This window comes from Bos grunniens, chromosome 9, assembly GCF_055505025.1.
Source record: "Bos grunniens cultivar Pamir isolate PY7600 chromosome 9, Bosgru_T2T1.0, whole genome shotgun sequence".
Taxonomy (NCBI): Eukaryota; Metazoa; Chordata; class Mammalia; order Artiodactyla; family Bovidae; genus Bos; species Bos grunniens.
This window is the reverse complement of record NC_141173.1, coordinates 54147520-54165828: the sequence shown is the minus strand read 5'-3', so window position 1 is coordinate 54165828 and position 18309 is coordinate 54147520. Positions and strand designations below refer to the sequence as shown.

The 18309-nt window shown below is 38.7% G+C and overlaps 1 protein-coding gene and 1 long non-coding RNA gene across 4 annotated transcripts in view; one reads left to right on the top strand and one right to left on the bottom strand.

Annotated features, from left to right (window-relative positions):
• LOC147365974 (uncharacterized) overlaps positions 1-18309 on the bottom strand; it is a 193182-nt gene that overhangs the window by 21160 nt on the left and 153713 nt on the right. The window contains exons 3-4 of one of the 2 annotated variants that reach the window (XR_015133096.1): positions 17543-17689; positions 8464-8602 (exon numbers count right to left, since the gene is read on the bottom strand). The exons of the other annotated variant lie outside the window; for it this stretch is intronic. This is a non-coding gene — a long non-coding RNA (uncharacterized LOC147365974). Of the gene's footprint in view, positions 1-8463; positions 8603-17542; positions 17690-18309 lie in introns of those variants that run through there. 2 annotated transcript variants of the gene reach the window in all.
• FHL5 (four and a half LIM domains 5) overlaps positions 1-18309 on the top strand; it is a 53271-nt gene that overhangs the window by 33172 nt on the left and 1790 nt on the right. The window contains exons 2-5 of one of the 2 annotated variants that reach the window (XM_086317673.1): positions 6124-6294; positions 7085-7259; positions 9045-9214; positions 13638-13824. In XM_086317673.1, the coding sequence (XP_086173799.1) occupies positions 6136-6294; positions 7085-7259; positions 9045-9214; positions 13638-13824 (691 nt within the window). In that variant the 5' untranslated portion in view covers positions 6124-6135. The remainder of the gene's footprint in view (positions 1-6123; positions 6295-7084; positions 7260-9044; positions 9215-13637; positions 13825-18309) is intronic. The other variant, XM_086317674.1, reaches the window with a different exon arrangement.

Sequence of the window (18309 nt, the reverse complement as noted above, 5' to 3'; positions counted from 1 at the left end):
CCAGACAGCACATTAAAAAGCAGAGACATTACTTTGCTAACAAAAGTCCGTCTAGTCAAGGCTATGGTTTTTCCAGTGGTCATGTATGGATGTGAGAGTTGGACTATAAAGCAAGCTTTTTAATTGATGCTTTTGAACTGTGGTGTTGGAGAAGACTCTTGAGAGTCCCTTGGACTGCAAGGAGATCCAACCAGTCCATCCTAAAGGAAATCAGTCTTGGGTGTTCATTGGAAGGACTGATGTTGAAGCTGAAACTCCAATATTTTGGCCACCTGATGCGAAGAGCTGACTCATTGGAAAAGACCCTGATGCTGGGAAAGATTAAAGGCAGGAGGAGAAGGGGACGACAGAGGATGAGATGGTTGGATGGCATCACCAACTCGATGGACATGAGTTTGAGTAAGCTCTGGGAGTTGGTGATGGACAGGGAAGACTATCATGCTGCAGTCCACAGGGTCACAAAGTCAGACACGACTGAGTGACTGAACTGAACGGAATCATTATTAATTTTATCAGAGGTTCAGTCACACATTTGGTAATGCAGGAAAAAATCTTGTTAAATAGGCAGAATACAACATAGTAACATTAATAAGGTCATAAGTAAGTATTTAAGCTAAGAACTTACAATCGGTGCACCCCAGTATCTCCCCAGGTTATCTGACCAGTTTGTTCTGCACCAGTTGTTGTCTTTAAGGGAAATGATATATCAGCATTGTATGTAAAGTTCATCGAAGATGTTTCCATGTAAGAGGGTGAGCATGACCCTTTATGGGATTGAGAAAGAAATGTTGTCTTCTAAGGAGTTACATTGTTGGCACCAGAAAAAGAAAAACTGGTCTTTATGGCTGGGCAGGTATTTCTGCCACTGGGCTGGTCTGGATAATGCATAGTGCAGGTGTACATGGCACTCTGAGTTTGGATGGACTCCGGGAGTCGGTGATGGACAGGGAGGCCTGGCGTGCTGCGGTTCATGGGGTCACAAAGAATCGGACACGACTGAGCGACTGAACTGTGGGTACAGATTATTCCCTGATTATTCAGAAATAATAATGAAAGGATTAAAGAGGAGGAAAACAGCAAAAAAAAAAAAAAAAGTACAGAATTATGTTTAGGAGAGAATAAGGTAGTAAAACTGTGACCCAGTTGGAAAAATTCATACTCTTATATTTTTGCCTACCCCCAACCCTATTTAGAACTGTTTGTATTAAAGGTTCAGTTCAGTTTAGTCGCTCAGACACGTCCAACTCTTTGCGACCCCATGAACCGCAGCATGCCAGGCCTCCCTGTCCATCACCAACTCCAGGAGTCCTCCCAAACACATGTCCATCGAATTGATGATGCCATCCAACCGTCTCATCCTCTGTCATCCCCTTCTCTTGTCCTCAGTCATTCCCAGCATCAGGGTCTTTTCCAATGAGTCAGCTCTTCGCATCAGGTGGCCAAAGTGTTGGCATTTCAGCTTCAATATCAGTCCTTCCACTGAACACCCAGGACTGATCTCCTTTAGAATGGACTGGTTGGATCTCCTTGCAGTCCAAGGGACTCTCAAGAGTCTTCTCCAACACCACAGTTCAAAAGCATCAATTCTTTGGTGCTCAGCTTTCTTCAAAGTCCAACTCTCACATCCATACATGACCACTGGAAAAACCATAGCCTTGACTAGACGGACCTTTGTTAGCAAAGTAATGTCTCTGCTTTTGAATATGCTATCTAGGTTGGTCATAGCTTTCCTTCCAAGGAGTAAGCGTCTTTCAATCTCATGGCTGCAGTCACCATCTGCAGTGATTTTGGAGCCCAGAAAAATAAAGCCAGCCACTGTTTCCACTGATTCCTCATCTATCTGCCATGAAGTGATGGGACCGGATGCCATGATCTTAGTTTTCTGAATGTGCAGCTTTAAGCCAACTTTTTCACTCTCCTCTTTCACTTTCATCAAGATGCTTTTTAGTTCCTCTTCACTTTCTGCCATAAGGGTGGTGTCATCTGCATATCTGAGGTTATTGATATTTCTCCCGGCAATCTTAATTCCAACTTGTGCTTCTTCCAGCCCAGCATTTCTCATGATGTACTCTGCATAGAAGTTAAATAAGCAGGGTGACAATATACAGCCTTGACGTACTCCTTTTCCTATTTGGAACCAGTCTGTTGTTCCATGTCCAGTTCTAACTGTTGCTCAAATAGCTTTAAATAGTTGGAAGGTCTTCTTTTATCCTGAATATACCTGGGTGAAAATCTGTTGGCAAGACTTACCATTTCCCAGCTTTGGATGTAATCCCATGCCTTCTCTCATTGTCTTTTCTCCTTCCTTCCCTGCTAATCAAAATCCTTGTTCTCTTCCTTCCTTCCTAACAGATTTGCAAAAGATTAACTTCTTTAAAATCTTTCTAGGAAGGTCTTCTATGCTGTAGCTCCTCACTCCTTTCTAAAATCACTAAGAATTCTATGGTTCTAGTGGAATGTGTATCATATTCTATATGGTAACACTCCTGTTTAAGAAAACTCTATGTGGATGTATTCCTATACCCATAATTAAATGACAGACTTCATAAAAATGAGGACTGGATTTCTTAGTGTACTTTTCCCAACCAAAAATGAGAGAGTGAACGTTCAGTTTGTTCTATCTCAAATTATATTCACTATTACCAAGGTAAGAGCTAAGAGGGTCCAGACTTCTTGAGGGCAGAGAGTTCAGCTATTACTGAGTAGATATTTCAATACACATTGACCTGGACCAAATGCCTACTCGCACTGTATCATTCTATAAAATACAAAATTATACAGTTTTGAGATATTGGGCTGACTCTTTCACCCTCCCCAGCTTCTTGACACTGCTTTTAAAAAACAGGTGGAATAAGATGTACTTTCTCTTTTAAAAGAAACTGAGAAAAATATGGTCCATTTTGTTAAGAATTTTTATGGAGCAAGACTTAATATGTAATTATAATGGAGATGGGGCAGAACCGTATCTTCCCATATTTACATTTAGATAAGTATTTATATTCATTGATATATACTTCTATATTAATATTTATAAAATATTTAGAGATTTAGATTTTATATTTAGACAACTGATCACCAAATGAGGTACAAGTATGATTGTATTTAAAGTGTGGTTTAAAATAAAAACTTGAAAATCTGCCAATTTTGTGATCCCTTTGGTGGTTTATTCATTTTATAATATACTAAAAGCCTCACAAAATGGAAGTAGCCTGGGAGTTTCTAAGTTCTGAGAGGCTATGCTTCATGATGCTATCATACACATCTGCTGCTGTTGCTGCTAAGTCACGTCAGTCGTGTCGGACTCTGTACGACCCCATAGACGGCAGCCCACCAGGCTCCTCTGTGCATGGGACTTTCCAGGCAAGAGTACTGGAGTGGGGTGCCAGTGCCTTCTCCATTATACACATCTAAGACTAAATAAATACATGACTAATGAAAATGGCATTTTCCATACGAAGTGATGAAAGTTAAAAGTATATATTTTATTTCACTATTAAGAGATAAAACACTTGATCACTGTAAACATGAACAAAATTTGAGTTTTAAAATCTTTCAAGGGACTCACATTTATTTCCTCCTGTTTCCAAGCCCTCAGCAATCCTTTTAGTGTGTGTTGTATTTGTGTAAAAGGGACATTTCTATGGAATTAAGCAAATAGGGGATTCAATATTCTTCGCAGATAATTTTGGCATGTTCCATTGGGAACTTCTAGTCTGAATTTTTGTCCTTCCTTAGAAAAGACACACATGTTCCAAATCCTGTCTTTTCTCTGTTACTGAAGGTCTACTATATACAGACTTAATGACAGTGTACATTTAGCAAGACACTCAGCTGAAAATGTTACCATTAAAATAAAAGAAGGCAAACTATGTGGGAATGCAATGTAAATATAGTAAATAAAAACTAGCACTAAAAATTCTGTAAAAAAGCATCACAATAGTGGATTTTCTCATTTTGCTAAAATTGAAAAAGAAAAAAAACAAATTTCTGAGATGGAGAATTAGAAAGTATCTATAGTTCATAATATATTTATTTTCCAAGAAAATCAGTGGTACTGCTTTTGGTGACAACAAAAAACTCGTGTTTAATCCTAATTAATTGCCAACATCTGTTGGATCATAGAAAAAGCAAGAAAATTCCAGAGAAACATCTACTTCTGCTTCATTGGCTATGCTAAAGCCTTTGTGTGGATCACAACAAACTGCAGAAAATTCTTAAGAGATAGGAATAACAGAGCACCTTACCTGTCTTCTGAGAAACCTATAAACAGGTCAAGCAGCAACAGTTAGAATCAGACATGGAACAACAGAGTGGAACACTTTCACTTTTCATGTCAAGGCTGTATATTGTCACCCTGATTATTTAACTTATATGCAGAGGACATCATGAGAAACACTGGGCCGGATGAATCACTAAGCTAGAATCAAGATTGCTGGGAGAAATATCAATAACCTCAGATACACAGATGACACCACCTTAAGGCAGAAAACAAAGAAGAGTTAAAAGAGCCTCTTGATGAAGGTGAAAGAGAAGAGTGAAAAAACTGGCTTAAAACTCAACATTCAGAAAACTAAGATCATGGCATCCAGTCCCATCACTTCATGGCAAATAGATGGGGAAACAATGGAAACAGTGTCAGACTTTATTTTCTTGGACTCCAATATCACTGTGGACAGTGACTGCAGCCACGAAATCAAAAGATGCTTGCTCTTTGGAAAAAAGCAATGACAAACCTAGACAGTGTATTAAAAAGCAGAGACATAATAATTTGCCAACAAAGGTCTGTATAGTCAAAGCTATGGTTTCTCCAGTAGTCATGTATGGATGTGAGAGCTGGACAATAAAAAAAAAAAAAGGCTGAGTGACGAAGAATTGATGCCTTTGAACTGTGGTGCTGGAGAAGACTCTTGAAAGTCCCTTGGACAGCAAGGTGATCAAACTAGTCAATCCTAAAGGAAATCAACCCTGAATATTCATTGGAAGGACTGATGTTGAAACTGAAGCTCCAATTCTTTGGCCACCTGATGTGAAGATCTAACTCACTGGAAAAGACCCTGATGCTGGGAAGATTGAATGCAGGAGGAGAAGGAGATGACAGAGGATGAAATGGTCGGATGGCATCACTGACTCAATGGACATGAATTTGAGCAACTCTGGGAGATGGTGAAGGACAGGGAAGTCTGGCGTGCTGCAGTTTATAGGGTTGCAAAAAGTCAGACATGACTGAACAACTGAATAAAAACCTTTTGAAATCCATGGATTTTGTTAAATGGTTTTCCTAAATTTACAAAATAACTATAATTCTTCTCTTAACCTTGGCTTTATATTTTTCATTTTATAAAATGCTGCTGCTATTTTTCCTTCTGTGTACATGTTAGTTTAGCCCTAAAACTTTAAGAAGCCTATAGCTCTTTTCTACCACTGATGGTTTTGACTGCATGTCTACATATTGCTCAATGGCAGGTACAACAGTGTAGTTGGGGAGGGTGAAGCCACAGGTAAGAAGGATGTCTCAAGGGACCTTAGAACTAACTAATGTGCAGAAATCAAACCTGCATCTCTTAAGTCTCCTGCACTGGCAGGCAGGTTCTTTACCACTAGCACCACATAGGAAGCCCAAAGATTTGGGAAATAAAAGGATGGCATAGAAAATGACAATGTACTTGATTAGTAATTTCTATTTCAGTTAGGAAAAAAAAGACTTATTTCCATGGAACTCCACCTCCAGATCTCTACAACAAGCTAGTAAGTGATGACAGTTAGTGAAAGCTCTATCAACAGTTCATATTTATATCCTTGAGGTGAAACCACCCTATTTCAACAAATATCACTTTCTCATTGAATTCCACATTAGTGAATGATGAATACAAGATGTTTTTTCACACTCCGGCTGCTGGCTTGATGCATTTTGCTAGCAAAATACACAGGAACTGCCAAGATGGGAGAGTAGCCTTTCCTAAATCCCTCCAAGTGTCACCATGACTACAGCATATTTCCTAAACTGGTGGGTGTTCATATAAGAAGATATAAATCCATTCAAGTGCTTGACTCATGCTGTATTGGGGCTTTATAATTTGTCAAAAATTTTGCCTTTATGTATGTGAATTATTTTTCTATTCATAGGATTAAGGCAAAATGACAACTCCTCAATTTTATTGCCAATACTGCATGGCATCACTTCTTGGGAAGAAATATGTACTAAAGGATGACAATCCATACTGTGTTTCTTGTTATGATCGTATCTTTTCTAACTATTGTGAGGAGTGCAAAGAACCAATTGAATCAGGTTCCAAGGTAGGTTTAATTCACAGAATTATTGCATATGATCAGCAGAAAAATGTGTTGTGATTCCTATTTTTCTTTAATAATCTAAGGCTCTGCTACTAGATATAAGGATTTTCAAAGCTATCATCAATCAAGTTGATGTTCAAGGCACTATGCTCAGCACTGTGAAACAGAACACATGCTTTAATCCTTACAGTGATCTTGGAAGACAGTTTAGGATGCTAAAGATTAAAGAAGTTATTTGACCAAAGTTACACAGCTAAAGTGTTTTTTCTAGAATGACAAGAGTATAAATGACTAACTGCATAAACAATTGGAAGTATAAAGATTGAAAAACCTTTATTTCCTAACTTTGAATCAGTTTCATATTCATTAAAGACATTGTGCCCTGACACCTCTCATGCATATAGCCCGTTCCTACCAGAACGCATATTGTTGTCTATTTTCTCTTTTTTTTAATCTTTGCTTTAGGTAAGTAGTGTTGAGATTTTGTTTACTTAAATCTTAAACAGTAATAGGATGTTATCATCTAAAAATAAAAATCATCTCAGGAAATTGGAAGAAATAGGAGAGTCCCCTTATTTTCCATCTATCTTTTGTGACCAACCAAGGAAGCAGGCTCTAGCTCCTAATTGTGGCAGAGTCTCCTCTCTCCAGGTAATAGTATCAATAACATCATGCCCTCAAGCTAACAGCAAAACCTACTAGCACCAGAGCCCCAGAGTGTTTAGTATTGTCTTACAAAATGGCCTGTTTGATCATAAACACATTTAATTAACTTTTACTCTCTGTCTCGAAGGATCTTTGTTACAAAGGCCGTCACTGGCATGAAGGATGCTTTAATTGCACCAAATGCAATCACTCTTTGGTAGAAAAGCCTTTTGCTGCCAAGGATGAGCGCCTGCTGTGCTCGGAGTGCTATTCTAATGAGTGCTCTTCCAAGTGCTTTCACTGCAAGAAGACCATCATGCCTGGTAAGATCTCAAGGCCTTTTGGTCTACAACTGAAGCTACAATGCTTTAAATTAAACCCAAGCACAGGAAGAGTGTAGTGCATTAGTACCCCCATTCTCCTTCCATGGTTTCACTTTTCGTGGTTGTAGTTACCCAAGGTCAAAAATGTTCAGCCTGAAAATATTAACTGGAAAATACCAGCAATAAGAGTTCCTTAAGTTTTCCATTGTGTACTGTTCTGAGTAGTGTGATGAAACGTCCTTGCACCTGTTCCATGACATGAATCATCTCTTTGTCCAGAGCATCCTGCCCAGTAGTCACTTAATGACTACCTCAGTTACCAGATCAGACTGTTGCTGTATCACAGTGCTTGTGTTCAAGGAACCTTTATTTTAGTTAATAATGGCCACAAAGTGCAATAGTAGTGATGCTGGCAATCAGGTATGCCGGAAAAAAGCCATAAAGTTCTTCCTTTAAATGAAAAGACAGTTCTTAATTTAATAAGGAAATAAATCACATGCTGAGGTTACTAAGATCTAATGTAAGAAAAAATTCCCCATCCATGAAATCATGAAGAAGGAAAAAGAAATTTATGCTAGTTTTGCTGTCATGCCTCAAACTGCAAGTTACGGCCACAGTGCATGGTAAGTACTTAGATAAGATGGAAAAGGCATTCAATTCGTACAGCAAGATATTTTCAGAAAGAGAGACCACATTCACATAATGTTTATTCCAGTATATTGTTATAATTGTTCTGTTTTATTGTTATTAATCTCTTGCAATACCTAATTTATAAACTTAAACATAGGTCTGTATGTACAGGGGAAAAAACATGGTATACACACACACACACACACACACACACACAAGGTTTGGTGTTTTCTGCAGTGTCACACATCCACTGGGGATCTTGGGATGTATCCTTCACAGATAAAGGGGACTATTACACAAAATCCTGCTTTTCAGATAGACATATTTCTTACTATCTCTTTATCTCATTTAGTGTACTTTAGAAATGAAAAGATTATACTTTGTTTCCAATGGGCCAAGTGTACTGTCTTTTATATACTGTCATAAACATAATTCATAGGAACATTTTGAACCAGAAACTGAACCAGGGAATAAAATCTACACCAATAAATAATGCTAAAACTGCATTAAACACCCTGTCCTAGGCAGAACCAATAGCATCAAAAAGCACAGCCCATCATAGGAGAATGGAATCAAGCATCATTTTGTATCTCAACAAACACTGGTCTGAGGGTCAGTCATCTTTCTTTTCTCTCAGGGAAAGCAAGGATCCATGTAACCTGTTACACCTTTAGGCAAGTAATAATCCTCTTCACTGATCCTCTTCTCAATACCTATGGACAGCAGCATAAGAACAATTCTCTCTCATTTTCTTATTATAGATTCAAAGTTTTTCTAGGAGACTGTAACTGCACAACATCAATCTCAGGAGTCTGTGCCCTGGGCATTCCTAATATCCTTGTAATTCTTATTATGGCCCAATTTATCTAAACCATGTGCAGCCTTTCAGAGTCTACTTTTATAGTCCTTTCACATCATAAAATTATGAAACAGCACAAGAATTTCCAGTGAAAGAGTGATTCACCATCATTGTGGCTGAACTCTATTGACCTCTTTTTTCAGATAAATGTTTTGGAAACCAAACACTATTTTTTTTCTAAGTGGCTGATTAGTTTATCACCTTAACATATAGTTTAAGTGATGTGATGTATTACTGCTTAAAAGAAAACAATGAAACTTGATTTGTACTAATAGACTCTTACTTTTGGGGTCCAGGTTCCCGCAAAATGGAATTTAAGGGTAACTACTGGCATGAAACCTGCTTTGTGTGTGAGCACTGCCGACAGCCAATAGGAACTAAACCTTTGATTTCCAAAGAGAGTGGCAATTACTGTGTGCCATGTTTTGAGAAGGAGTTTGCTCACTACTGCAGCTTTTGTAAGAAGGTAAATATCTATAAAGCATGAAGCTTATGAAATCTTCCAAACCATTGCTTTTTAGCAACATTATATATTTGCTGATACTATCATATTATAGCCATCTTTGCACACTCACGTTAGTACTGAATTCCATCAAGTTCAAAAGCACTACCTGTCACAGTGAGGAAGCCCATCTATTTTTATCACCATAAAATGCCACCCAGAACATGAATTTAATGTTTCAAAAGCTCAAGTGATTTGATATTCCAGTTCCATTCACTGATGTTCATGCAAGATTTCATGTATTCTGGTGAAGGACCCACATCTCTCTTTGAATACAAATATTTCTTAGAAAATTTTTGATCCATATAATTTCAAAGGGAGATGGATTTGTCTCACAGAGTGACTAAGGGAACCAATTTAAACAGGATATCTCACTCCTCACTTTATATCCAAGCAATGTAAATGTCTTCTTGGCTTGAAGCTTTCATATTTCTAGCAGTAGACAGATAAGAGAATGATACTCAAGAGTGACAAGATCATTAGGGAAACTCATTCATTAGACAGAAAGAAGGCTAAGCACTGCAAGTGGTTTCCTTCGCCTCCAGTTGCAAAGCTTCATGTAGGGCCTTTTAACTTGGATACCCATTCAAACTTTTCCAATAGGAAAAAAAGTCACATTTTTCAAGTAAACTTGGTACAATTCTTTTTTTATCCTCTAAGCTTTTATATGAAAAAGTCACTCATCTCTATCACCTTGATAACATATCTGTAATCCGTTAATATATATTGATGTTCTCAAAGAAATCCTTGACCTGTGAGGTATCATAAGTTTCAAATACCCCTGTAAGTTGTGATCAGAAAGGCTGAATCATGGTAACATGTACTAATTCAGTACAGTGGTTTCTAAACACTTTTGATCTACAGGCTACTCTGCTGCTGCTGCTAAGTCACTCCAGTCATATCCAACTCTCACAACCCCATAGATGGCAGCCCACCAAGCTCCACCATCCCTGGGATTCTCCAGGCAAGAACACTGGAGAATGGAACACTGGAACAATGGGTTGCCATTTCCTTCTCCAATGCATGAAAGTGAAAAGTGAAAGTGAAGTCGCTCAGTCGTGTCCGACTCTTAGCGACCCCGTGGAGCCTACCAGGCTCCTCCATCCATGGGATTTGCCAGGCAAGAGTACTGGAGTGGGGTGCCATTGCCTTCTCTGACAGGCTACTCTAGCAGATCTCTTAAGACTATTTGCATATTTGCATCCAGACAGCTAGCATGTCATTATCTACAAATTAACACACACAGTGAATTTCTACATATATTTAAAATACTGATACTGCATTTGAGGAGGCATCGATAAACTCCTAAGTTACAATTATTAAATTACACGATAGTTCAGTTCAGTTGCTGTCCGACCCTTTGCGACTCCATGAAATGCAGCACACCAGGCTTCCCTGTCCATCACCAACTCCTGGAGCTTGCTCAAACTCATGTCCATTGAATCGGTGATGCCATCCAACCATCTCATCCTCTGTCTTCCCCTTCTCCTGCCCTCAATCTTTCAGGGTCTTTTCCAATGAGCCAGTTCATATCAGGTGGCCCAAGTACCAGAGTTTCAGCTTCAGCATCAGTCCTTCCAATGAATATTCAGGACTGATTTCCTTTAGGATTGTGATGGCTGAAAATTACAACTGAAAGTAACATGACATAAAACCATCTCAACCGTGGAGACTTCCATTACTCTATCAGAAATACTGACTTAGAAAATGACTTTACAAGAAACAGTTAGACTCTATGACCCTGAGACAGATGAAGATGAAGCTCTGCAAAAGTCAATGAAATGCATTTAGAAAGAGATGATGGAAATAAAACGGACAGATTGACCTGACTGTTTTGAGGGACAACTAAATTGGCCATTTTTAGGCTGTGTTTCTTAAGGACTCACACTAAAATGAGACTTGTGGGAGTCATTTTAAAATCATTTGTTGGGCACACGATGTAAAGTTTCCTTCAATGCTATTCAAGATTCAAATATCTTCTCTAGTATATCATAGCTGAGCACTGTCTGGGACCAAAGCCCTGATGTTTCCCAGGTTAGAGGAGCCTGCCCTATATTTAGGACATGATTTTAAGTCCCCAGAAATTTATGAAATGTTTGTATTGGGTAGTAGACAGATCACAACATGCCAGATTATTTTCTATTTAATTTTTTAAAACCACAAGTCCTTTAAGGAAAACTGGATATAAATGTTTCTAATCAAGATGATCCAAGCTGAAGAAAAACAATTTGTTTCAACCCAAGCCAAAGACCAAATATAAAACAAAAGAAAATAAGCAAAAACTACTTGACAACCAGCCCACAGAATTTTTTCATAGATTTTATTTTCTGAAACTAAAATGTATTTTCTACCAGAAAGGAAGTAACCTCAAACAGTCCTTTGAATTCAAACTCCACAAGTTTCACATGTTCTAAAATTGATCAGCTGTCATCCACTGAGTGCAAAATCATTGTTGACTCCACTTTGCCAGAGAAGAAACATGTTCTAAATCCTGGGATCAATCAGTATCAAAAATCAGGCTTGGATATTAGACTTCATCTTAGCCTGTCTGCCTCTTCAAAAGGAATATAATCACAAACAAGCTATTTTTAATGTTCCAGAGTTTCATCTCCGTAATGAAACAATCTTTAGTGTATACATCAAGTTTCATTTTGCTGTGAATACAGTTTTCAAGTTTTGAATCTTTTAAGCCTTGCCTGCTAATCATTTGACCAAACAAATCAAAAGAATCCTGAATTCTGCTGTGCCTGTTGTAAGGCATTTGAAGTCAGTAGGGGGTATTTTAAATTGCTTTAGTTCACACATACCATTATGTTTCCCATTTACTTATTTAGAACAGTATATATTTTTTTCTCATTTACAAAAAATAACTTTATATCAAATTTAATTATTAAGGTATTCATTGGAAAAATTTTAAATATCTTTAGGATAATCTTTTCAAAAGCCTACAGCATAGACAGTTTAATTTGTCACAATAGAACGGCTTAGAATAGACTTTTTCTATATCTAGTTAATTTGCATACAAAGACTACAGGCGCCATCTCAGATATCACATTGCTTCAGTCATTAGAAGACATTTCTATGAATGCTTGCCAGGTTCCCCAGCCACCCCCAAGAGCTCAGTAGCCATGGATTTGAAAGATGCTAGGACTTAAAAATTGCTACACAAGTAAAGTTGTCTAATATTTTTCCATCTGATTTTTAAATAGAGATATCTCAGTCTTTTAAAAGGTAGAATCCATGGATTAAACTGGGTTAGAAAATATTTTATGGAGGAGTAACAAGCATCTCTGCAAAACCCTAACACATCACACATTACGGTTCAATGTACAGCACTTATGACTGAATCCTAGCGCTGAAAACACGCAGTTGCCCACAGTCATTCCGTTTGTGCTAGGACATACTAGAATCGCTTTCAAACATTCTTCCTTTGGTGTTTCTTCATTCATTCAACAAAGATTTCTCAGTGGCTTATCAGTGCAAAGCAATCTCGTCTCAGTACTATGTTCGTGGTTAGGCACACAGATTGTGGAATCAGGCTGCAGGTTTGAATTCTCACTCTCTGTGTCCCTAGCAAGAGATGTAACTGCTCTAACTCTCTGGAGTGGTTCATCTCTAAAGAGGGAAGATACTGTCAGGATACTGAGAATGTTAAGAACAGGTTAAGCACAGGACTAAAGACTGAAAAAACACCTTAGAAATATTAGTCATTATCAGCAGATGATGCGTGCCATGCCAAGTTCCTTCAGTCACATCCAGCTCTTTCAACCCCATGCACTGTAGCCCACTAGGCTCCTCTGTCCATGCGAATTCTCCAGGCAAGAATACTGGAGTGGGTTACCATTTCTTCCTCCAGGGGATCTTTCCAACCCAGGGACTGAACCTGAATCTCCTGGAGCTCCTACACTGGCACATGGGTTCTTTACCACTAGCACCACCCGGGAATGGTGCTGAGCAAATCCTTTCAGGGTTGTTCCTGCTGAATAAAGCATTCAGGAAAAAATAGCTTTTTTTTAGGATTCTTAGAAGTTATATGTGAACATAAGAACATAGCATAGAAAGTATCTTAAGTCTAATGGCAGATCTTTGAAGATCAACAAGAAAGAGAAAGATGAGCAAAGAAATCAAGGGCTTATATCTTTTCATCTTCCTGAGCTCATCATGACCCTGCTTCTTTCCTATACCACTGTAGGAGAAAAATTAGGATAATTCTCGTCAGTTCTATTTGATCGAGATAGCCTTTTGTTTTACTTTGGTTCAAAAAAATCACAGGAAAAAGACATCCTGACGCAAGGTGATAGGGTAGCTCGAAGAACCACTTGTGGACAAAGCAGAGAATCACAAGAGACATTCCATGGCCATCGCCTTTTTTGTGATCACTTCTCAGGTCATAACTTCAGGTGGGATAACGTTTCGTGACCAGCCATGGCATAAGGAGTGTTTTCTGTGCAGCGGCTGTAGGAAAGAGCTCTGTGAGGAAGAGTTTATGTCCAGAGATGACTATCCATTCTGTCTGGACTGCTACAACCATCTTTATGCCAAAAAGTGTGCCGCCTGCACCAAGCCTATTACTGGTAAGTTTAATATAGCCCTAGCATGAAAAAGTACGGTTCTAAAAACGCTATACAGTTAATTTAGGAAATGTCATTTTAAAAAGGATGATCTTTCCCTTATGTCTCCTTTTGAAACAAACATGAGTACTTATATATAAATATGAATATTACACAGAACCCTCAAGGTAAGTATAGAGTATAATTAAGGCAGCTAGGCTCTGTAGAGGGTCATTAATACTAAACTTCATGGTACTGACTCAAAGTAAAGCAATAGTTCAAGAAAGAAGGAGAGTAAGATGAACACAGAAGACCTTCACAAGGAGGCCTGAGTTTTGTGTGTGTGTGTGTGTGTGTGTTAGTTGCTTAGTTGTGTCCGACTCTTTGCAACCCCATAGACTGTAGCCCACCAGGCCCTTCCATCCATGGGATTCTCCTGGCAAGAACACTGAAATGGGTTGCCATTTCCTTCTCCAGAAGGAACTACAGAAAGAAAGAAAGGGAAGTTACTCAGACTCTTTGCGACCCCATGGACTGTAGCCTACCAGGCTCCCCCATCCATGGAATCTCCCAGGCAGGAGTATTGGAGTGGGTTGCCACATCCTTCTCCAGGCCTGAGTTGAGGTAGAACTTTAAGAAACTGAGTGGGAGAAAGGGATACTTATAAATCAAAATGCTGCTCAATTCTAGACAAGCGTAAAGGAGCCTTAAAATAGAAAAAATTTTAATTAAATGCAAGTACCGTGCAAAAATCAGAAGTTATAATAATTATGATAGCGTAGGTGAGGAATTAATTAAACCTCAATTTAAGATGATTCTAACAAATGTATTATTCTCTTTTCATTCTGTTCACTTACAGAATTATCTAATTATGAATAGATGAAACAAGATAGCATTCTGTTGAACAAAATATGTGTGATATGATTTGAAAATAACATAAATGGTAAATCTATCTGTGCTAAATGAGTTTTCAAGGTAAAAAGCACATTGTATTTTCCCCAGACTTACTTCTAAAATGCTAATCCTGTCATAAGAGAACTGACACTCTCACCCCTGAGAGACCCAATAGCTCTTTTTTTCTCTCCTTTTTAAAAATTTATTTTCAATTGAAGGATAATTGCTTTACAGTATTGTGTTGGTTTCTGCTAAACATCAACATGAATCAGACATAGGAATACCTATGTCCCCTCCCTCCTGAAGCTCCCTCCCACCTCCACCCCCATCCCATCCCTCTAGGTTGTTTTACAGCCCTGATCTGAGTTCCCTGAGTCATGCAGCAAATTCCCATTGGCCATCTATTTTGTATATGGTAATGTATATTTCCATGTCACTCTCTTCATAGGTCCCTTGTCTCCCTCCTTCCCCGGCTCCTGAATCCATATGTCTGTTCTCTGTGTCTGTGCCTTCGTTGCTGCCCTGAAAATAATTTCATCAGTACCATCTTTCTAGATTCCATATACATGCATTAATATATGATATTTGTTTCTTTCTGACTTACTTCACTCTGTATAACAGGCTCTAGGTTCATCCACCTCATTAGAACCGACTCAAATAAGTTCGCTTTTATGGCTGAGTAATATTCCATTTCAGTAGCTATTCTTTTAGGTATGGTCACCAAATAACATGGCAGAACTGTATTTCTGCTCTCCATTCCTAGTACTCTTAGATCATATTTCACTTCTGGTTCAGTTTATGTAACATAGGATTATTACAGATTATTTTATACCTTTTCTCCTCCTCTATCTTCAGATATATCACAAGTAAAATTGAATATTTATTTATCTTCAAGTAAAGAGTTTTGCTGCAAGCCCAGCTTGATAGGTTTCACTTTTTTGCAAGGGAGGAAGTTTCCTAGATAAACAGAGCATGGTCTTGTTTCTCCATACAAGGCACCATATTTTTTAGAATCTCACACTGGCCTATGGGCTACATCTGGCCAGCAAGCATGTTTTGTTTGGCCTGCATAAGCTTGGAAACTAATGTAAAATCCATCTCTTCAGCCAAAAAGTAAATGAAGAGCCTGCCCGAGGTAAGCATACAGCCCTCACACTCCTGGTCAGGTCACTGTCACGGGGAGCTGAGTAACTGGCCCACTGTGTAGGGCATGCCCCCTTTGTTCCTCCCACAATCATTCAGCTATGTCACCTCTGCAGCCCTTTCAGGGACATACACTGGTGATTTTAGACCATAGGGCTCCAAGGCTTGGGCTGTTAATAACTCTCCTCTCCGGCTTTTGCATATCTGGCAACTCTTGCAGCCAAGGGAATAAGCCACCCTCTCTACTGGTTCTAGTTAGAAATGAAACTTCCAAAAATGTAACAGTAACTGGAGCTCAAAAAACTTAGTAGAATATGCAATCACAGCTTGATGGACTCAGACAATTTATTCTGCACTTTTCTTGAATTGGCCAGAAAAGAGGGGGGTGGGGGGGGGGTGGTTGGAGGTGGATTTCCATGAAGAAATGAGAAATTTTAACAACTTAAAAATGTTTGAAAACTTCCAGGGACTCAAATGGCTAGTATGGATCTTAAAGAGCCTATACAAGCTTTGAACTTGATGAGTTTCCATTCTGATCCATCACCGCAAATGCATGTGTCTAAGTGATTTTTCTGATGGACTGCTGCAGGTCAATTACTGAACCCAGCTTTTTAAAATCAGACAGAAAAACCACATTTTCCACATGAAACATAGGGATGATCAGGAACCAAAGATGTGTCCCAAAAGTAATCCAAATGCAGGATATATATTTAGAATAATCAGTCTGTTGATCATTATCTTAATCTTCTTTTGGCTCTGTGATTGAGACACACCAGAAACTAAATGCCTGCAAAAACTTCCAACTCACTTTAGTATGTTTTGATCTGATTTTTAAATATATATGGGCTTCCCAGGTAACTCAAACGGTAAACAACCTGCCTGCGATGTGAGAGACCTGGGGTCGAGCCCTGGGTCAGGAAGATCCCCTTCAGAAGGGCATGGCAACCCACTCCAGTATTCCCATCTAGAGAATCTCAAGGACAGAGGAGTCTGGCAGGCTAGAGTCCATAGGGTCATAGAGTCAGACATGAACTGAGCAACTAACACTTTTAAATATATATATATATTCTCTGTAGTTGTGCTTCTTTAAAGTTGAGCTATTTGAACTAATGTACCACAGGGAACTATACTATTAATACCAAACATTTATCTTCTGAAAGTTGTACATTCAGGCAAACGATATGTCATCCCCAGAAACTATGTTAGAATTGTTTTTAAAACATCATTTTAAATTAGCTAGATCTATAAGGAACAACGGAGAAGGCAATGGCACCCCACTCCAGTACTCTTGCCTAGAAAATCCCATGGACGGAGGAGCCTGGTAGGCTGCAATCCATGGGGTCGCTACGAGTTGGACACAACTGAGTGACTTCACTTTCACTTTTCACTTTCATGCATTGGAGAAGGAAATGGCAACCCACTCCAGTGTTCTTGCCTGGAGAATCCCAGGGACGGGGAGCCTGGTGGGCTGCCGTCTATGGGGTCGCACAGAGTCCAACACAACTGAAGTGACTTAGCAGCAGCATAAGGAACAAACTCAAGATGTAACTATAAGTTTTTTCTCCTCCTCTAAGATAGGATTTGCCTTTCTAAGGAGATAAATGAAGCCGCTTGACCTAGTGGGAAGAGCACTAATCTAGGGAGTAAAAGACCATGGCCTTGTCTCTGCCCCTTATTACTGTGTGACTATAGGTATGCAACTCACCTCCAAGGTCCTCATTTGTCTTCTTTGCAAAATGAGGAATTAAATAAGATCACATCTTTGCTGTTTTCTACTTCTGTTTATTTTCAGTAAAGTGAGTTTCAAACGTTGACTTCTTCAGACAGGGATGCTAATATTTCTGGTTATGTTCTTTAAGAAAGAAAATTCAGACTTAATTTGGTGAAGTTGGAAGCACAGACTCTGAAACAGATGGCCTAGGATTGAATTCCAGACCTGCCACTTAGCAGCCGGGTGATTTGGCCAAGAGGCTAACCTCTCTGTTTGACAATTACTATCTGCAAAGTCGGGTTGATGGTAATAACTACCCCATGGAGTGAGGTGTGAGCTGTATGAAGTAAAGGGCTTGGAATAGTGACTGGTTCATCTTTAAGAGCTCAACAAAGGCCAGCTTTTAGTTTACTGAATTTTAGGAATAAATGAAGCCAGATAAAACAGGTGTCAGAGTCCTGTTTCCTGGTTGACTTTCTTATTGAAAATGACCCTTATGATCTGAAGGAGTAAACACATCCAAAATCAAAACAGTTTATAACCATCTCACATGTTAAGTCAAGACTTTCTTATATCCCTGCTACCAGATGTTTCCTTTTTATTCTTCTTTGTAAAATTCTAGAAGAATTATTTTTACATTTGCCACCTGTACAAAGCTTAATAACAAAATCAAGAAAATTTCATATGCATCAAAATGCTAGATGTGTAATAATTAAATTCATGAACAGAAGTGGTTTATGTATATATGGAACATTATTCTT